This window comes from Tenrec ecaudatus, chromosome 8 (assembly GCF_050624435.1).
Source record: "Tenrec ecaudatus isolate mTenEca1 chromosome 8, mTenEca1.hap1, whole genome shotgun sequence".
Taxonomy (NCBI): domain Eukaryota; kingdom Metazoa; phylum Chordata; class Mammalia; order Afrosoricida; family Tenrecidae; genus Tenrec; species Tenrec ecaudatus.
In genome coordinates this window covers 62,605,280-62,627,515 of record NC_134537.1, presented here as the reverse complement: position 1 = coordinate 62,627,515, position 22,236 = coordinate 62,605,280, and the positions used below count along the sequence as shown (strand labels likewise).

The 22,236-nt window shown below is 39.0% G+C and overlaps 1 protein-coding gene and 1 pseudogene across 4 annotated transcripts in view; one reads left to right on the top strand and one right to left on the bottom strand.

The window, feature by feature from the left end:
- Positions 1–3,223: 3,223 nt before the first annotated feature.
- On the bottom strand, positions 3,224–4,623 carry LOC142454340 (elongation factor 1-alpha 1 pseudogene; annotated as a pseudogene).
- A 1,035-nt stretch (positions 4,624–5,658) lies between these two features.
- The window catches only part of MTR (5-methyltetrahydrofolate-homocysteine methyltransferase), a 190,293-nt gene continuing 173,715 nt past the window's right edge, over positions 5,659–22,236 (top strand). Inside the window, exons 1-2 of one of the 4 annotated variants that reach the window (XM_075556395.1) lie at positions 5,659–5,770; positions 9,975–10,189. In XM_075556395.1, the coding sequence (XP_075412510.1) occupies positions 9,980–10,189 (210 nt within the window). In that variant the 5' untranslated portion in view covers positions 5,659–5,770; positions 9,975–9,979. Of the gene's footprint in view, positions 5,855–9,974; positions 10,190–22,236 lie in introns of all 4 variants that reach the window. The other 3 variants (XM_075556396.1, XM_075556397.1, XM_075556398.1) reach the window with 3 other exon arrangements.

The window sequence follows — 22,236 nt, the reverse complement described above, 5'->3', positions numbered from 1 at the left end:
CATACATAACACATTCCTATTATTGATGGGTGATTTCAGCAGGTTATTCTCAGTGGGTGTCATGCCATACAAACAAATAAAAGTCCTGAATGTTTTACTTCATCCACATCTTTAAGGAGGCAAGCTCTTCTTCACTCATATTTTGAATGTCTTCTAATCTGAGGTGTTCACCTTCTAGCATCACATCAGATAATGTTTCACTGCTATTCATAAAGTTATCACAGCCCACTTTTTAAAGAATTAGATTATCAGGTTCTTCTTCCTAGTGTTTTAATCTGGAGGCTCTGCTAAAACCTATCCATGTGTGACCATGACTGTGCCATGGGCATGTTTCAGCATCACAGAAGGCAAACTGAAAGATGAGTAGTAGAAGTCTCTGAATAACTTGACACAAAGAAAAGCCTAATTATTTTGAGATATATATATATATATATAACTAAGCCTACAGAAAAATGAAAATTGCAATATGAGGGCATATCCCCCCCAAACCGGAATTGCTCTGGGTGGAGTGGAGTGATTGCCCTATGCATTTTTCCCACTAAGCAATAATTGAACAACTCGCTCTGAATTAGTGCACCCAGTGGTGTCACCAGGGACAGTTCTCCATCCTAAACCAGCATAATTCTTTCCCCACTCACCTTACTCACCTGACCTTGCACTGTGGGACTTCTTTTGTTTCCGTGAATGCAGAGAGACATGAAGGAACAGTAATTTGACGACATAGAAGAGGTGAAGAAAAACACGAAAGGGTTGCTGTCATTCATCCAAACAGCTGAGTTTGAAAAATGTTTCTAAGAATAGAATTGCATATTTGACAAATGTATTAAGTGTAGTGGAGAGTACTTTGGAGGTGATAATGCTGTTTGGGGGGAAAATCAAATTGATAGCTTTGGGGGGGGGGGAGGTGGTGGGCAGAAAAACTTCTGTCTTTTTGGAGCGGTACCCCCTTGTACTATTTTACATGTGTACAGTGAGAGTTGGATATTTAGGTTCACTTCATAGAGAGAAAGAAGTCCAATTTTAACCAAAATATTGGATTCAGAGATCTAAACCATTGATTTGTGTTGGATGAGTTCATGAAGAAGGCAAGGGGGTAACCCAAATTATAGTGTTATCTCTTTTACAGGGAAATAGGAACACTGGAAGTTTGCTTCCCTGGTCCCAACTGTGATAGGTAGGTTTATTCTGCCAACATAGTCAATCAACACATATGAGATTAATTGAAGAGCGGAGAGATAAATGGCTTGGTGAGCCTTGTCTTTATTGTCTGTTGCTCTTTGATGATTGGACCACTGTGAGGCTTGTTCTCTGCCTCAATTCGCAAGCTTCACTACTTGTGGGGCACCTAACCTATGGATTGTAGTTTGAGGTTCCTTCAAGACCTGCGTTGCCACGCTACTGGAGCATACATTGCTTGAACTGGGGACATCCAGTCAGACCATGTCACCTGGCTGACTGTTGGTGACCTGCCTTGCTGTTTTCTGGCTGGCCATATAGCTTGAATTCCTCTACAGAAGACTACCCAGAAGCCCTCAAGACTTGAAGAACTTCCAGCGTATTAGTTGTCTCATGGAAGTGAGTTGCACCGAGTCATTTGTACTGCTTTATTGCTTTATAGATTAACTGTTTATTTGTTATGTTATATCTATCTATATGAACATATATTTATATATATGAATTTATATAAAGTCATTAGTGTCCTGGTTTTGTTTCTCTAGAGAACCCTGTGTAACATACTACCCAATCTAAATTGCAATAGGTTTTGGCACTAGGGATGCACTACCACTCAGGCATTATTCCCTATGTCTTTTTTTACCCTTTTATAGTAAAAAAAACACACACACACAGACACTCTACTTGGCCAATATACATGAGTAAGCATCTGACAATGTTTCAATGCTACCAAAAGTTTTTCCTCCAAAGTAGACAGCCTATTTCTTCTTTATAGTCTGTTATTATTCTTGAAACTCTCTTGAAATGTTTCAGGGAACCCTGTTAGTATTTGAAATACCCGTGACTCAGCCTCCAGAATCACAGTAACCCATAAGCTACCACGGTACATCAACTTGACATACAAATGGGGCTGCATTCCTGCACAAAACCTCTTCAAAGAGGCAAAAAGCAAGGATTTAACTCTGAGAACTACAGTGCCCCTGATCCAAGCCTTGATATTTTCAATCACCTCATGTGTAGGTGAAAGCTGGACACTGAATAAAGAAGACTGATGAAGAATTGCTGAGTTTGAATTATGATGCTGTCAGCAAATAATATTGAAATTACTATGTACTGCCACAGGAACAAACAAATCTGTCTTGAAAGAAGTGTAGCCAGAATGCTCCTTAGGGGCAAGGATGGTGAGACTTGTCTCATGAAATTTGGACATATTGTCAGGAGAGACCAGTTCATGGAATAGGACATTATGCTTGGTAAAGTGGACGGGCAGCAAAAAAGTAGAAGACTTTCAACAAGATGGATGGACACAGTGGCTGAAACCATGACCTCAAACATAAGAATAATTGTGAGGATGGCACAGGCCATGGCAGTGTGTCATTCTGTTATGCAAAGGATTGCTATGCGTCAGACCTGACTTGATGGCACCTAACAAAAACTAATACGTGAGTAGTAAAACTTCTGACTTGAAAAAAAAAGAAAGACTGAAAAAGAATCATTCACAAAGAACCATATAATCCTATGAGCATCTTCTTCCATCTTTTCTTAGCCAGACTTACAGGTAAAATATCCTTGGTGGGAGTTACAAAATTATGGCTAGAAGAAGCATATTAAATAATTTACAGTGTGTGGCAGCTGTGTTCAATCCAGAAAGTTTTTCCTGACTGAAATGGCTTTACCCAGTCCACAGCTACATTTCTTTGAAAACTTTATTCTTAAGTTAAAAAAATGAAAAAGAAAATATAAAAATTATATCTATCTATTGATCTAGCTATACCTTTTTTTCTCATTAAACTTTGTTTTAATGGGTCTCAAAATCCTGTGACAAATTTTTTGTCAAGTTGTTTTCCTTTTAAAAAGTACTGATTTAAAAAATAACTTCAAACTGCCACACAAAAAAGAAACATATGGGTCACCAACATTCTTTCCTTCTGAATGTTTAAGACACATTGTTATCATCAACCAGTCTTTTACTATGAAACTTAAATGGCTAATTGAGACAAACATTGCTGAGACTATTCTTCCACCCCTGATTAAAACTGGAGTAGCAGGTGTGATGGGTAATATTCATTTAGCCTTCTGAGCCTTCTGGGAAGACTTGGTGACCTTGCCAGCTCCAGCAGCCTTTTTGTCCACTGCCTGATGACACCTACAGCAACTGTTTGTCTCATGTCTCAGACAGCCAAACGACCCAGAGGCGGATAGTCAAAGAAGCTTTCCACACACATAGGCTTGCCGGGCGCTATATCAACAATGGCAGCATCACCAAACTTCAAGAACTTGGGGCCATCTTCCAACTTCTTGCCCGAATGGCGATCAATCTTCTCTTTGAGCTCAGCAAACTTGCAAGCAATGTGTGCAGTGTGACAGTCCAGCACAGGTGCGCATCCAGCACTGAACTGACCTTGATGGTTCAGGATAATCGCCCGAGCAGTGAAGCCAGCTGCTTCCATTGGTGGGTCATTTTTGCTGTCACCAGCCACATTGCCATGGCGAACATCTTTGACAGAGACGTTCTTGACCTTGAAGCCTACATTGTCCCCAGGCAGAGCTTCACTCAAAGCTTCATGGTGCATTTCAACAGACTTCACTTCAGTGGTAACATTGACTGGCACAAAGGTGACCACCCTATCAGGTTTCAGGACTCCAGTTTCCACTCTGCCCAGAGGGACAGTCCTGATACCACCAATCTTGTAGACATTCTGGAGAGGCAGGCACAGGGATGTGTCAGTTGGGCTGGTTGGTGGCAGGATGCAATCCAGAGCTTCAAGTAATGTAGTCCCACTGGCATTCCCATCCTTACAGGTAACCTTCCACTCCTTGAACCAAGGCATATTAGCACTTGGTTCCAGCATGTTGTCACCATTCCAATCAGAAATTGGCACAAATACTGCTGTGTCAGGGTTGTAGCCAACTTTCTTAAAGTAGGTGCTGACTTCCTTAACAATTCCCTCGTACCTCTTCTGGTTGTGGGGTGGCTCAGTAAAATCCATTTTGTTAACACCAACAATTAACTGTTTCACCCAGTGTCTAAGCCAGCAGGGCATGCTCACGGGTCTGCCCATTCTTGGAGACACCAGCTTCAAAGTCACCCACACCAGCAGCAATGATGAGGACAGCCCAGTCAGCCTGTGATGTTCCTCTAATCATGTTTTTAATGAAGTCTCTGTGTCTGGGGGCATCGATGATGGTCACATAGTACTTGCTGGTCTCAAATTTCCACAGGGAAATGTCAATGGTGATGGCACATTCCCGTTCGGCCTTCAGCTTATTCAAGACCCAGGCAGACTTGAAGGAGCCTTTCCCCATCTCAGCAGCTTTCTTCTCAAATTTTTCGATGGTTCTCTTGTCGATCCCACCACAGTTGTAGATCAGGTGACCAGTTCTAGTGGACTTGCCAGAATCGACATGTCCAATGATGACGATGTTGATATGGGTCTTTTCCTTTCCCATTTCGGCTTAGGTTTTTGTGATGGTTTTCACCAACACCTATACTCTGGAGCCAAACCCATTGCGAAAAAGCCTATCTGTATCTTTATGACTGAAATGTTCCACAAACCCTTAAGAGTTTCTCTCCTCTGAGAATCCACGCTTTCTACAGGCACACTGTTCTGTTAGGTAGCTTAGCCTAGGGACTGGGGTGTCCATTAACGCATGCCCAGGAGAGCCAGCATAGGAAAAAGCTGGATTTTCTTTGGTGGGCACGGATGGGCGTTAAACCTAGAGTAGCCCACCTGGGCCAGGTGATTGTAATTCAGCCAATGGGATCGACCTGGGGTCATTCACCATGCCTCCCCCGGGAATCCTTGAAAAGCCAGGCTTCAGAGTGAACTCTTTCTTGTGCAGAGCCAAGTACTGAGGTTTAAATCTAGCCCGCAGAGAGAGACCTTGTAGTTCTGTGGTACTTTTTTGGGGGGATGGGGGTGGGGTGGGGGAGAGTTGAAAGGGCCTCCTCTAAGGAGCTGCCTTGTATGTCGTCAGTGCGCCCAAATGTGACTGACATAATAAATGCTGAACAATTATATGTCATTAAGTGCCCATTAAAATCCATATCGGTACTTTAGAATTTTACAGAGCGCTCCTATGATTTCTCTTAATCCCTACTTTGACTCTATGGTATAACAATATTATTACCTTATCATTTTTTGTTTATAACGTGCAAACAACAAACGAGGTTCAGTATCTTGCTCATTGCCAGTCAACAGCAAAATGTAATTAGAGTGTGGTCTTCTGATCTGTCTCTTGATACCCCGCAATTTATTCAAACCAGTACAAACAACTCACCAAGAATTTAATTTGGAAGGCCAACATTGGAGGGAGCACTTCCGGATGTCTGCTCCTAGAGGCTAAAGCTTGGGCGGGAACCCTGGGACCTTGGACTACATCTCCCAGAGAACCTCGGTAGTTCATCTAAGCATAAGATGATTGGTTAAAATCCAAAGCCAATGGTACTGAGAAGAATTCAGATAATCCAATCATAGGCCAGTAGAGGCGGGCCCTCATGCGCCGAGGCTACGTTGAGCTCCGCAACTTGTAGCATTCTGAACTTGTTCCAAACCTCTGTGGACCCTGGAGTGAAACGGAGCTTCTCCGAGACTGGGTAGGTTTACGCTTTAGGGAACACGTGCGCAACCAGCAGTCACCTGGCGCCTAGAGCTCTGGCCTGCTGGAGGCGGCCTTCCAGGTACTGATGAGGATTGGGGCGGGCAAACCCCAGGGTTGAGAGGCCCTAGGCGTCCCTGAGGGATTTAAAACAGTCTTTACAGGCTCTTCGGGGGTGGCCGGCCTTACTCAGCCGTCCCCAGTGGAGGCCGCGTCTTCTCCGCTGCGGCCCCAGTTTAGGAAGGAGAGAGTCATTGCAGGTCCTCCGCTCCGCTAGAGAGGCTGCAGCCTGTTAATCCAGAGATTTTGTTGCTGCAGGCTTCTGTTGCTTTCATATTGAATCATGCCTGGCCTTGTGATCTCTAAGGGGGACCTCCTGGAGGCTGGGAGAAATGCTGTGTCAGTTGCTTTTGAATTTTGGGGGGCAAGCCAGAGGCCCCACTGTTTTACTCTACACCTTCCTTGGTCAGCACACCAGTCAACGCGTAGCCACTCTCTCCCCTTTATGACAGTAATATGCCGTTACCATAAAAGTAACTCCTGCTTTGCCGATACATAAATGTTCAACGGTACAGATTTGTGGACTGTCGGATTTTTGCTCTTGAGTTTATTTTGTTTCATAATTTCTTGTTCTGATTTAATATTTGTTCAGCATCTTCTGTTCACAGCCCAAGAAAGGTGAAGCTTTGAGGGATAAATTTTTATTTTTTACACCAGAGGCAAGGGCAACAGTTCTGTAAATTTGTTAAAATAGGAGCTAAGCAGGCCTCACTCGAGTGATATACCAATTTACAGTATTGGGATGAAGGTAGTAGTTTTGTGAAGGGAATCTGAAGTTGATTTTGAGCTTAGTCTTGAGAAAAATATATGTAGTTTGGTATAAGAACTGAATATATTTTCATTCATTGGATTTTCTAGACTAACTCATTATGGTAGTAGAAAGCCTCATCTTTCTCCCAAAGAGTTGATGCTGGTTTGCTAAACCCATAATGCCATCAGGGCTCCAAATTAATTGTGGGTTTCCATTTCCATCCCTGATTAAATATACATAGGAAAACACTCGAGGAGTAAAGTGGGGGATTTAGCAAAGAGAGAATTAGTAATAGAAAAGTTATTATCTTGTGACAGAAAATGAGGATGTCCTGCTTCAAGAGTAGGATGAATACCAAATTAATTAATAGATTAATTAAGCAACTCCTTGAAAAATTAACAGAAGTTACCTAGTGACTTTGCTTTTTTAGGATTCTGATAAATGTTGACTGAGAGAATTGTTCTTGAAACCAGTAGAATTGTGATTTAGAAACATCTTATCACTTGTTTATCAGATAAGACATATCTCTGTTATTTGACCATTTCTTAACTCATTCTTCCCATTTAATTTCACCATCTGAATGTAGGTATTGTTAAAAGCAGCAAAACGCCTTGGGAGATTTAGAAGCTTTGAATAGTGATCTTTTATAGAAGTGAGAGGATAGCTCTTGTTTGGATCTAGTCCAGTGCCCTCATCTCCACATTTGAACACCAAATTAACCAAGTTTAGAGTCTCCTTATGCAAGATGACACAACCTTGGTTAATGAAAGTGGGGACTAGAAGCACTTGCTGATGAAGATCAAGGATTGCAACTTTCAATTTGGATTACAACTCAATGTAAAGAAGACTAAACTCTTTAAAACTGTATCAATAAATAACATGATAAATGGAGGAAAGATTGAAGTTGTAAAGGATTTTGTCTGTTTAGTATCCACAATCAGTGCTAATGGAAGCAGCTTTTGAGATCAAATGATGCATTGCATTGGGTAAATCTGCTGCACAGGATCTCTTTCAAGTGTCGAAAAGCAAGCTGGTTACTCTGAGGACTGAGGTTTGCCTGACCTCAAGTTTCTTATGCATGTAAAACTTGGACATTGAATAAGGACGACTGAAAAGGAATTGAAACGTTTGAGTTAAGGTGCTGGTAAAGAATGTTCAAAGTACTGTGGACTGCCCAAAGAAGAAACTGCTGTCTAGGAAAAAGTGTAGCCACAATGCTCCTTAGAGGCAAGCGTAGCAAGACTTAATTTCACACACTTTGGACATGTTATTGGGAGAGACTAGTCCCTGGAGAAGGATGGCATTTTTGGTAAAGCAGAGGGCAGTGAAAGAGAGGAAGACCCTCAACAGGATGGATTGACACAGTGGCTGCAACAACAGGCTCAGGGATAAGAACCATTGTGAAGATGGTGCAGGACTGGGCTGTATTTTGTTGCGTTGTACATGGAATTGCTGAGTCCTAACTGAGTCCGCACATAACCAAAGAACAATGGCAAAGGTCCTTTCAAGCACTCTGAGCCAGGCCCTTAGATAAGACTTCAGATTTGCTTTTGCTTTTCTATGTCTGGAAAAACAGTGTGCTATAATTGGAATCACTTTCTAACTTGCTAAAATTTCTTAGTTGCTTACTAGTATCCTCTTCTAAATGGAACTTTTTAATGAATTGTGAACTGAACCTCAAGGTTGGGCTTTAAGGTTAAATTTTCATGACCTCAGACCATGGTTGTAACCCTCAGGAGGACATTTGCTGGTCAGCAAATGATTGTGAGAAAAATTTAAACTACAACTTCTAGATTTCATAATCTTTTAAGGCATTGTTATGTGCTGTCCAGTTGTTTCTAACTCATAGTACAACAGAACAGTGTTGCCTGACCCTGAGCCATCCTCACCACTGATATGTTTGAGCCCATTTGTTACAATGACTGTGTCAATCCATCTCTTCAACAGTCATCCTCTCTTTTGCTACTTTGGTACTTTCAACATTTTTCTCTAGAACCATAATTCAAATGAATCAGTTATTCGGTCTTCCTTATTCATTGCCCAAATCTCACATGCATATGAGGACAATTGAAAATATGGCTTGAGTCAGACTCATTTTAGTTTTCAGAAAGACATAATTGCTCTTCAACATTTTAAAGCAGTCCTGTGCAGCAGATTTGCCCAAAGCAATACGTCATTTAATTTTTTGGCGACTTTCCATGAGCATTGATTGTGAATCCAGGCAATATGAAATCCTTGACAGCTCCATACTTTTTGCTCCATTTATCATGATGGTTCAGTTATGAGGATGACTGCCCCAGTTGGGAGGCCTTTTGTTTTTTTAATATTGTATTGTAATCTCTACTAAAGGCTGTAGTCTTTGTTTTTCAGCAAGTTTTCTTCACTCAGCAATCCAGGTGGTATCATGAACTTATTGTTGTTAATTAGTTTTCTCCTATCCTAATGCTGTTATTCTCAAGGTCAGCAGATTGAATCCACCAGTGGCTTCTCCGGAGGAAGGGGGCTTTCTATTCCTGTAAACAGTTGCAGTATTGGAAACTCACACGGGCAGTCCTACCTTGTCATATAGGGTCACTATGAATTATCATTGACTTGATGGCAGTGACATTGTTGTCAGTTTTACCTCATTAGATCTTAAAAAGAACATAATGCTAAAAAAAGACATTTTACTAGTTAAGCTAAATTTACTTGGTTTTAACAAGACTTCGTGTGCTGTTTTTGGTTTATGTTTAAAGATTATTTCAGAGGTTCATTTAACTGTTAATTACTCCAGAAGTTCTAGAGTACATGAGCATTTGAAAATTTCTTCTAAATTTCCCCTTTTGATCAGTATTCTTCTTTGGAATCTTTGATCATAATGAATTTTGTGACTCCAAAATTCAGCACAGATTTTTCTCATTTTACAGGACTTTTTGGCATTAAAGGCAAAGCGCCTGGGAGAGTTGAGTTGGTATTAGCTAACCATTATTTCATAGGTGGTGTAGAGATGAATAAAACCCTGTTGGCAGGTGACAGTTTGGATAACAACTTAAAGGGAAGCTCAGTGTTTCTGTGGTTTCAGTTACCCTGCTTATCCCTTTTAAGGGAGCATGTGCACAGACTAACAAAGGAACAGAGTCCAGAGGATTTGCAATAACCTGCCCTGGAAACGTGAATAACCACACCTGACATAACTCTTGATTTGGCGCTTCCCAATGATTCTGTGTTGTGTACAATCTTTTATTGCATTAGGCGTTTTTGTGATTTAATGAAAACAGTCAACAAGTTCCTAATGCTGCAGAGTAATAAGTGCATCTTTTATGTTCTCTGATATTCTCTCATATAAGTGGTCATAAATTACTCCTAGCTTACCCTTCCTACATCTTTTTGACCTTTTTCAAACTGTTTAAAGCAGGTATGAAGAAAGCCCATCAGGATGAGATTGGAGCCATTTTGCAAGAGAGGATTATGGTACTTGATGGAGGGATGGGGACCATGATTCAGCAGTACAAGCTAACTGAAGAACGCTTTCGTGGTCAAGAATTTAAAGATCACTCCAGACCTCTGAAAGGCAACAATGACATTTTAAGTATAACTCAACCTGATCTCATTTACCAAATTCATAAGGTAAGATATTCACTAGTTCTTGTATTCTCAGACATTGAGCAAAGTGTTTTGTTTTCCACGGGCAGACTACTATGCTTTGTGCCCTGGAAGATAGTAGAAGAAAGGGATTTTTTTTTCCTTTTCTATTTTTTAGAAAGCAGGCATTGGAAACTAGAAACAGTAATGCACTATCTTGGGTTCTTGGAATAAGGAAATGAAGAAAGTATGTTTTTTTTTCCCTTCAGGAACTTATATTCCAATGAAAAGTCAGAAAGCCTGAACACTTTGGAATTTTTCTCTTTAATGCATGTGATGGTGAACATCTTTTTTGTATTCATCATTATTCCTCATTTCCTCCCAACCTCCCTTGCCATTCCCCCCAGGAACCATTAATCCAGTTACTGTCTCTGTAACATTAACTACCCTGGATTTCTTTTTAAGTTATAATTTTTTATTAAAAGACAATTTTATTGGGGGCTCTTACAACTCTTAAAACAATCTTGATACATCAATTATATCAAGCATATCTGTACATATGTTGTCATCATTCTTATCTAGACTACTTTCTATTGAGCCCTTGGTATCAGGTCCTCTTCCCCCCAACTCCCCACCTTGTGACCCCTTGATAAATTAATCTTTGCATATCTTATACCGACCACCGTCTCACTTTCCCCATGGTGTGTGTATGTGGTTATGTGCTCAACATTGCTATTGGTTCCCCCGTCCTCCCGTCCCTCTCCACCTTCCCCCTCCCCTTTTCTGGTATTACTATTATTATGCCTTCTTATCTGTACCTGTGTACATGCTCCGTTCTAGCCCACAGTGAAAGGCAGGACAGGGGTCATGATGGGGTGGTGAGGAAACCTCAAGCAACTAGAGGAATATTGTGTGTTTCATCTGTGCTGTACTATGCCCTGGTTGACTTATCCCTTCCCTGTGACCCCTCTGCGAGTGAATGTCCTATTTTCTATGGGTGGGTTTTGGGTTTCTGCTTCGGCCCCCCTCGTTCTCAACAATATGTTTTTTTGGTTTTGTTTGTTTGTTATGGGTCTTCTGATGCCTGTTACCTGGTTCCGATGACTACTCATGATTGCACAGGCTGGTGTGCTTCCTCCATGTGGGTTTGTTGCTTCTCTGCTAGGTGGCCACTTGTTTAACTTTAAGCATTTAGGACTCCAGATGCTATAGCTTTTGAAAGCTGGGCACCATCTGTTTTCTTCACCACATTTGCTTATATACCCATTTTGTCTTCAGTGATTGTGATAGGAGGGTGAGCATCACAGACGCCAGTTTGATAGAACAAAGTGTTCTTGCGTTGAGGGAAGGTATGAAGTCCATCCACTACCTCAGTGTATTGCCATACAAATATATGTACATAGGCCAATACCTCTATTTTAATGAATTAATATATTTACATATGTACACCTATGCTTCTACCTCCAACCATAGCTTTGCTTTCTAGATCCTTCCTCTGTTTCCTTTTACCTTCCTCCTGCCCCACCATCACACTTGCCTCTTAGTAATTCCTCTCAGCTAGATTGCTGTTGCTCTAACACCCCGAGGGTTTCTACTTGTTGATTTTAATTCCCTAGTTGTTCCTGTTTATTGTTTGCTCACTGCTTACTTCCCCCACCTCATTCCCCCTTCTCCTTCTCTCTCCAAGTCCCTCTGGGACCGACAGTCTGTTGCTGTCTCCTAGAGCTTGGTTACCTTTGCCTTTCTTATATGAGCAAAGCAAAGTCACAACGCCCCCTAAAGAACCTCTGAAATAGACTTCAGGCTAGGAGAGGCAGCTCCTGGAAGTTCCCCAGGACCCTTGGTCAGCTGACAGACTTGGAATTATGTTTGTTTTTTTTCTCTTTTTCTTTTCAGTTTTTTCCCGACTTTCATATACAGGTATACATTAGAAAATAAACAAGAATGACAAAATAGAGAAAGCAGGAAATAGTAAAAACTAGAACAAATTTAAACGGATCATATGTGAAATCAAATGATAGGTGCTAAATTTTAACCTAACTGCATCTACAACAATCCAATTTACAGGCATTCTGCATATTAGCAAGTTATTTAAATGTTTGGTTCTTGGCCAGAGAGTCACAGGGGCTTAATTCATGTGTATTTCCCATTCACTTGCTTTTAAAACTGAAACAGCTTTAAATTGGGTCAAAAGAAAGATCAAATGATAAGATATACTACATTTTGACTACATCTGCCTAATTGACTTAACAAGTGCTCTCTGTCTGATGACAGTGTTATTCACATCATTCTCTCAAAGCTTAATCCATGAGTGGACCCTGTAAATGGATTAAAAAAAAACCAAACACCTTTTTCAGGGCATAATACAGACATCATACCAATTCAATAACTCAGTCATATCAAGCAGTGTTGTTCAATCACTACTATAATCAGTTTAAAAACATTTTCTTCCTTCTTGTGCTCCTTGATATCAGCTCACCATTATCCCTCTTCTTCCCCTATTGGAACCCTAATTCTAGTTTTTGTCTCTATAGATTCCCCCATCCTGTGTTTCATATACCAAGAAACATAGGAAAATACAAAACCGTCAAGAAGGCTACCAACCATAGCAAAATATAACAGAGAAATCCCAATTTGGAAACAAGCAAATGAACCAGGAAATATTAAAAATCAGATGAAGTTCAAAGTGTAGCCAAAGGGAGATCAAATTACAAGGTTTTAACCTTTCAAGTCACATTTTAATCTACTTTTGCTTCTTTATGCACCATGTAGTTTTGGCTTTTAAGTCCTTGGGTTACAATTGTGTTTGAGGTAGAGCCTAGTTCACTTATTGGGGCTTCCACATCACATCCCTATGGTATGGCTTGTGGGGTATGTTGTGTCCCTCAAATATCCAGGGTTCAATGTCCCAATATTCTATGGCACATAGCATGAGTCCCCAAGGAATGTACAGAAACTGAGACCAATGTAACCTATTATCTACCAACAGAAGAAGTACTTATCTTTTCCAAGACATGTACGCTCTCCTCACCTCTTTACTTGATATTCCCATCAGTATTGCTTATCACTCAGGTAGGAATGAAGTCTGCTGATTTAGGTGGACCTCATCACATCTTTGCATGGCGGCCACTAAATGATCATCATCCTTTCCTCCACTCTTGAAAATGCAAATGGATTTTAGGCTTTCATTGTCATCCATTGATTTCTGCTGCAAGCCAAATGCTCACAATTTAAGCTCTGATGCTATTCCCTCATTTACAATTGGATTGTATTATTTTCAATCTTTGGATTACATAAGCTGGTGTGCTTCTTTCATGTGAATTTAGTTGATGCCTTTAAGAAACCAGACACTAGTCTTTTTGATAGCTGGGCACCATCTAGTTTCTTTACTACACTGCTATAGCACCGATATCTTCAGTGATTTCTTCATGAGGATGAATTTCAAGCAGGACCATGTCATAAAAACTAATTGTTCTGAGATTGAGCCTAGAATTAAATACAAGCCCCAAATCCATTCAGGCATCTGTGGTTTATATGAGGGGTACCCCCAAATAAAACTGGATTTTTTTCAAAGCTATCTATTTAAATTCTTTTACAAAACAATCTTATCACCTTCAAAGTACTCTCCATTACACTTCATACATTTGTCAAATCTGCGATTCCATTCTTGGAAACATTTTTCAAACTCATCTATTTGGATGGCTGACAGCACCTCCCTCATTTGTTCTTCCCCTCTACTATGTCATCCAATTGCTGTTCTTTCATGACCCTCTTCATTTGTGGAAACAAGAAGTCACAGTAGTGGTTCTCAACCTGTGGGTCATGACCCCTTTGGGGGTTGAACGACCCTTTCATTGGGGTTGCTTAAGACCATCAGCAAACACATATTTCCGATGGTCTTAGGAACCGAGACACTGCTCCTCTATCTGTCTGCAGGCGGGTCCATCCACATGCAGATATGCCCATATATGAGTCCCCGATGTGAAAACTGTTACCAATGCTACAGCATGCTTCAAGACAAAATTTCATTTATTTGAAATTAGAAAAAATATTTCATAATATATAACTACATATTGTTTTTGTGATTAATCACTATGCTTTCATAATGTTCAATTTGTAACAATGAAAATACATCCTGCATATCAGATATTTACATTGCAATCATAACAGTAGCAAAATTGCAGTTATGAAGTAGCAACGAAAATAATTTTATGGTCGGGGTCACCTCCACATGAGGAACTATATTAAAGGGTTGTGGCACTAGGAAGGTTGAGAACTACTGAGTCACAGGTCGCAAAGTAAGGTAAGTAAGGAGGGTGAGGCAAGAGAGTCATGCTGCATTTTGCCAAAAACTGGTGTACTGAGATGGCTGCATGATCAGTTGCATCAGTGTGGTGGCAAAAACAGTCTCTTTTCTGCCACAAATCAGGCCTCTCTATCTTTTCAGAACCTCTAAATAGAAAGCATGATTAACAGTCGGACACAGTGGAACTAACCCCAAATGTACTATATTTTTATCTGTTTGGGAAGTTGACAGACATCCAGAATGAGCTTTGTCATCATCAACATTTCACCCTTTTTGAAACAAGAAAACGACTTGTACACTTGAATTTTTCCCATAGTGCTGTCCTTGGAAGCTGTGTACAACATCACAACATTTTCTGCAGCATTTTTCCCAAGCAGGAAACAAAATTTTACAGCTGCATTCTGTTTTCTTAAATTGATTATCACGAAAAACAAGGTTTGAGCAAAACTGCTTTTGCAAAAATATTAACAATGACCACAGAGAGAGCCTTCCCAGGCAATGCCACCGGGTACACTTAAAGCAAGTTGCTTGATGCTTGCTTAGCAGAAAAAATGTGTACCATGAAAGCTCTACTCTGCCCAGTGTAATTTCATTTTTGGGGGGGGACCTCTCATATCGCTCTGGTTTACTTTAGAGACATTATTTTAATTTAATGTTAGAGAACACTATTAATTGTCACCCTGGGCATCACTTCCATTTCCATCAAGTCAGTGCTGTCTCATAGCCACTCTGTACATTTTTTCATATACCTAGTTACCATCTTCTTTTGCCTATTTTGCAATTAGGTTTTTTGATTTCTTATTGTTGGTTTTTTTTTAAACATTTTATTAGGGGCTCATACAACTCTTATCACAATCTACACATAAACATTGTTGGTTTTTAAGAGTTCTTAATATATCTTGTATGTAAGTGTTCGTAGATTTGTGCTTTGTAAATATTTTTTTCTCAGTTTGTAAGTATTTCAAAGAGCAAGAGATTTCAATTTTAATACAGTCCAATTTACCTTTTTTTTCATGTTATATGCTTTTACCATTAAACTTAAGAAAATATCGCCAAATCCTAGGTCAGTTATATTTTTTCCTGCGTGTGCTTGCTTTGGCAGCCCATATACAAAAATTAGAATGATACATTTTTCCTGTGTTTCATTTTAGAAGGTTTATATTTGAATTTGTATTTAAGTCTATAATTCATTTTAACGAATTTTTAAAAAAAATCCAGATTCAGTGTCTAAATTAATGTACAATTCTGTGCAAATTATTGACAGTAATTATATTACCTTCAATCAATGTAATTTTTCTATCACTACAAGCTGAAACTCAGTATTCAATATGCATTCATTTCCCCTTTTCTTCCTATCCTTGTCAACCACTAATAAGTTTTGGTCTCTTGACATTTGCCTTTCCTTGTCTTTTTATATAAGTGATATCATATGATATTTATATTCTTGTTAATGGCTTGTGTCACTCAGTATTGTCTGATACGGTTAGCAGTCTAATACTTACCCAACAGCGCCACCAGAGCTCCTCATCTGTATGTATTAAGACTTCTTTTCTCCTACTGGTTGAATAGTATTTGATTGCATGGATGTACTATTTTGTTTATCCATTCATCTCGATGGCCACGTAGGTAATTTACAGTTTTTGACTGTTGTAAATAGTGCTGCAATGAACATTGTTGTACAAGTGTCTGTTTGCTTCTGCTTTCTGGTCTTTGGGGTATATAACTACAAGTATAGTTACCGGGTAATGTGGTGGTTCTGGTACCTCTTTTTAGTTTTATTTTTCGAATTCTTTCCACACTGCTTTCTACAGTATTGTACTATTTTGCATTCTCACCAGTAGACAAATGTTCCACTTTACCCATATCCTAACTAAAATTCGTTTTCCTTTTATCTCATATCTTAAGTGATTTATTTCATCAGAGTTTATAACTTTTTAATGATTTTATATTGTGAATTAAGTGCGGGCCATCAGATATTTGTTGTTCTGATATAGCTCATTCATATTTTGTTAGCTTTATTTCTAAATAATGTACATTTTAATTTTGTAAGGTTTTCTTTTTTTAAATATCATTTCAGTGAGATATAATACAGATATTGTATCATCAGCCCATAGTTCAAATTAGTTTCAAAACATTCTTTAACTTCTTTAACTCCTTGATATTGCCTCCCTCTAACCACCTCTCCCACCACTTATTACCCCCACAGCCTACAAACCCTCTATTCTACTTGCTGTACCCATAGATTCATTAATCCTGGGTGGCATATACTGAAAGACAGAAAAAACATAACAAATTTCAAGACAATGACAAAACACATCTGAGATAAACCCCAATAGGAATAAACAAACAAAAAAAACCCCAAATACTGAAAATATTGAAAACCAAATAAGGCCTAATGTGCACCAAAGGAGTGGGGATTAATTGACAAGATTTTCACTGTTCAAGTCTGGTTTATCATTTTGATCTTCTGCAGTCCTCCCTCCAAGGCATTCTGTTTGGTAACCATTTTCTTCCCCACCCTCTATTATGGATAGAGGGAAATGATGAGAGGTTTATTTCCTATGTAGATCACACACATATATCTTGGGCTCCCACTGCCATCATCCCACTGCCATCCCATTGCCTTTTGCAAACTAAATTATCACGAGTTAGACTCTGATACTATTTTTTCCTTTGGCTTCTGATTATATGCTTTACATTCATTCCGTCACTTATTTTGTTGTGCTTCTTCCATGTGGACTTAGTTGACATCTCACTTAGATGACTGCTTGCTTGGAAACAAGCCTTCTAAGACCCCAGATGCTATTTCATGTGAGAGCCAAGTACCATCTAATTTCTTCACCACACTTTGCTATATCAGAGGTGTTCTTTTCATTTCAAATTATAGTTGTTCACTGATGGTATAAAGAAAAGCAATGGACTATTATATGTTTACTTTGTATCTTGAAAACTTGCTATATTTATTTATTCTGGGAAGTGTGTGTGTGTGTGTGTGTGTGTGTGTGTGTGTTTGTGTGTGTGTGTGTGTGTGTGTTGTTGACTCTGGGATTTCCTACAAGACAATTTTATCACTTATGAACATAAGATAGTTTTCTTTCTTCGTTCTCAATATTTATTGTATTTATTTATGTATTACTACCATTTCCATTAATATGCTGAGTAGGGAGCACTCTTGACGGATTGTTCAATTTTAGGGAGAAATCATAGATTTTCACCATTTTGTTGTGTCAATTGTAGGTTGTTTTGAAGATTTCTTTATCAAGGTGAAGGAGTGCCTTTCTCGATGGTTGAGAATTTTGCCTGTGTCTGGGTGTTTTTCCATGAATTTTTTTGAAGTCCCTCATGCATATTCAATATTAAGACTTTGTGGAGAATTGATCCTCTTGATCAGGATTTAAAACTCCTTTTTGTACTCATCGTTAATAGTTCCGCATTCACCCACAACCTCCGCTGCTTAACCCACAAGGAACCATTAATTCAATTACTGTTTTTGTAGATTTACCTATTCTGGATTTCACTTACAGAAAAATATTTAAAAATTAAAAACTGACAAGAATAAGAAAATAAAACAATTAAGAAAGGACTCTAGCTGATAGGTCTCCTGTTTCGAGGTGGTTATTATGAAGTGCACATAAGGGGGTGAGATATGGTTCATGGCCCTTAAACAGACTTGTTACCTCTATTTGTTTAGTTGGTGTTTTCTCCTTATAGTAGTGGACTCATACAATATTTGTTCTTTTGTGAGTGGCTAACTCATTTAGCCCTTAACATTCAGTGAGAGTATTGATATGTATGTATTTTCTACTGTTATTTTGCTTTGAGTTTGCACATTTTGTTTTTATGTGTATGTATATTATATGTAGTTTCTTTTTCCTTCCTGTATTATTTTGTTGCCGTGTATGTTGTTTTTTGTGTAGATTTGTCTTGTATGTTAGTTTTAGGTTTGTGTCCTCTTTGATTTTTTTTTTTTGCCATAAGACTTGATTGAAGTTTTTGGTAGTGGTGGTCTTTTTTTTTTTTTTTAATTCCTTTAATTATGTCTCCTTCTTATTTGAGTCATGGTATTGCTGGGTATAAGATTCTAGGTTGACAGTTTGTTTTCCTTCAGGACTTTGTATACATTACTCCATTATCTTCTTGCCTGCATGGTTTTTGCTCAGACATCTGAGGTTGTTCTAATTGATTTCCCTTCGTATGAAATTGTTTTTTCTTCTTCTAACTGCTCATAGAATTTTTTCCTTGTCGTTTGATGTTAGACATCTTGACTACAAGATGCTGGGTAGTTTTCTTTTTGGGATCTCTCTTGATTCAGATTCTTTGAGCTTCATAGATCTTTTTATCCTTTAGGTTTTGAGGGAAGTTTTCTAGTAGGAGTCCTTGGACTATTCTCTGTGTAGACCTTTTTGTTTTGAATTCTTCTGCAATTCCTTTAAGACATAGATTGTTCCTTTGACTTTGTCCTACGTTATTCTCAAGCTTTTCTCCATTTTTTTCAATTTTTATTATCTATTCTCTTAGATTGGAGTTACAGATTTGTCTTCAAGCTCACCAGTTCAAGTTTCCATCTCTTCAATTGTTTCTCTGTTCTTTTATACCATTGTGTAATTCTGCTATTGTTAGTGTTTGACTTTTGTTTCTGTTTGGAGTTTTTCTTATAAAACTAACATAGGGAGCTATCTAGCTTTTCTGCTTTTTCACTTTTCTTAGATTCTTCATCTGTTGTGTGAGTGTGATTATCAAAGTTTTAGGTTGTTTTCTTAGGTAATTCCATAATTCATTCATTTTCAGGCATTTCATTTAGGTCTGTTTAGGTGTTTGGTTATTTATGTCTGTTTCTCTTTTTTTTAATGTTATCTTCTGCTGTTAACTTGACATTTTGGTGTGGGTATTAAAGGGTAATATGGGGATAGGGGTCCCCCACAGTTGAATGGGACCTTAGGAGCAACATTGTGATTATGGAGAGTTATAAAGACAGATAAACAGTGGGGTATAGGGACTTCTTGTCTCTATGTTAGGACCAAGAGAGTGAATGTATTTTCTAATAGGTGTATATAATGGGGCTTACAGATCTTTCAAAAGGTATACATGTCATACAGTGAACATATTACATAGGTAATGGATATAAGTGGTTAACAAGCAATGAAGTGAGCCATCATCTTGACCTAGTGCTAGTTTTCCTTGGATGCCCCTAAGCCCTCCAGGGAAGTGATCTGTGATTAGTGTCAGCAAGAGACTTCAAGAAAGAGTTTGCTACATTTTATGGCAGGTGCAGCTATAGAATCTGATTGTTCTTCTACAGATAACCTCCAGGCACAGGGAAGAGCCAGATGCCGGAATGATTCATCTTATATGTTAGCTTCTTTATGACAGCTTCTTTGTGGTTGGTTATTTGAGGGACTGTGTCCAGTCATGACAGAGTCATGTACATTAAGATTTATATATAGCCTATCACCATGAGGGTCTTCCCCGACTGGAGTCAGTTTCCAGACCCATAATTATGAGCGTAGAGGATTTAGCTGCATTGCATTCTCATACTGTCCCTCATTTTACCACAGGGCAAAGAAACATAAAAGGGAAGAATCATATAGTGTTAATTGTAGGTTAACAAAAAGGAAATTAAATGAAAAATCATTGTTTTGCAATGACAAAAGGCTAATGATACTTGAGAGAAAAGGAGGACAAAATGTAAGAGTAGTGTCAGCTTTTGGTTTTATGAAAATGAGAAGGATTAATGAGAAGAAAAGAAAAATCGGGAAAAAGGGCTATGAAATAAAAGTTTAGCTATTAACATTAAAGGAATAATGAACAAGAGACAAAAGTATCAGAAGTAACAATAGAAAAAATACTAGCATAGGAACTATAGAAGAGCTGTTAATATGTTTGTTTGGGCTCTAAGCTTTGCCCAGGAGCTGTGTCTGATATGTGATTGCTAACTGGTATTGAGGGACTAAAAGGAAAAAAAAGTAAATTGAAAGCAAAAAAGTAAAACAATAATAATTTTTTGCCCTTATGTAGATCAAAAAATGTGGAAATCTGAATTAACAATGAATTACAAAAATAGTGCATACCCTTTTTTTTTAAGAGGGGGAGGGTATAGGAACGACAGAACATACAGCAACAATGCCAACAAATGAACAGCTGTGAGTGTTGGTGGCAGGGTTGCATGGAGCCAGGGGTCTTTTGAGCCGGTGGGGACAGTGTCTGGTAGTATGTTGTTTTACTACCTTGGTCTTTTAGGCTGGTAGGGTAAGGTTTAGTTTAAGGCTAGGGGAATGATTTTGGTGTCTGTATTCTTATGATTTAAGCTGGGTGACTGGACTTGCTCTTTTTGGATGACGGCATATTTTACTATCACCTACCTGGTTCTTTTAAGAGGGAAACATGAATCAACACTTTTTCAGCAGGTTGCATATTTAAGTGGCCTGGGTTGCTGACCAGGGGCTGATGTCATGAGACAGCTGGTGGGTTGCTCAGTCTATTCTCTGCTTCAGCCAGGAGAGCTTCCTGGGACCTGGGGCTTATGGCCCTTATTGCATACATAAACTCCTGGCCTGTGATATATGTTTCATTGGCCCTGGTCTGGTTCTTTACCAGGCTGTATGATCCCCAGTCAGAAGGCTGAATGGCTTCCAAGCTTGTACCCATTCTATAGCTTGTTCCTACCACAGTAGACTCACAGTATTTGTCCTTTTTTTGCTTCCCTCACTTCACTCACCATAATATCTTCCAGATCCCTCCTCAAGTTGAGATGTTTCATCACTGTTTTTCTTAGGGATGCATAGTATTCCATTATGTGTATGTACCAGGTTTTTTTTTAATCTACTCTTCTACTGATGGGGATTTAGGCTCTTTCCAGCATCTGGTTATTGTGAACTGTGCTGCAATGAACATAGGGAGCAAACATCTGTTAGCAATTTGTTTTTTATTCCTTTGGGGTATATGCCTAGTAATGGTATTGCTGAATTATATAGTATTCAATTTCCATCCGTTTCAGGTATCACCATATCACCTTCCACAGTGGCTGTGCTTATTTACAAGTCCACCAGCAGTGGATAAGAGTTCTTATCTTACCACATCCTCTCCAACATTTCTTCTCAGTTTTTAAAAAGTCGGCTACAATAATGGCCGTTGTTGTTTTGACTTGCATTTTGCCTTGCATTTCCTGGATGGCTAGTGGATGGGAGCATTTCCTCATGCGTTTATTAGCCACTTGACTGTCATCCTTTGTGAATCGTCTGTTCAGGTCTTTTGCCCATCTTCTCAGAAGGTTATTAGTTTTTTTCTTGTAAAATTCTATAGATCTTAGTGATTAGTCTTTTGTTTATTATCTTGTTACTGAATATCTTTTCCCAGTCTGTGGGCGCTCTTTTTACACTTTTAATAAAATCTTTTAAGTACAGAGGTGTTTTATTTTTAAAGGTGTCCCATTCACCAGTTTTAGCTTCTACAGAATGTCTTTCTTTTGTTCTTTCTGAGAGCCTGTGCATTCCCTGCACTGGGGCTCCTAGCTTTGTCTGAATTTTCTCATTGATGATCCTGATAGCTTTGGGTTATACATTTAGGCCTTTGATCACCTTGAGTTTTAAAATTTTTTAGGCATGGAGTGTGATATGGGTCTTGTTTTCACTCTTCTGTACATGGATACCCAGGTTTTCCAACATCACGTATTGAATAGGGCATCTGCTTCCCATTTAATGTTTTGGGCCTTTTTCAAAAATCAGTTAGGATGTTTTTATATCTGCATTTTCTGTCCTGATCCATTGGTCTGAGTATCTATCATTAGGCC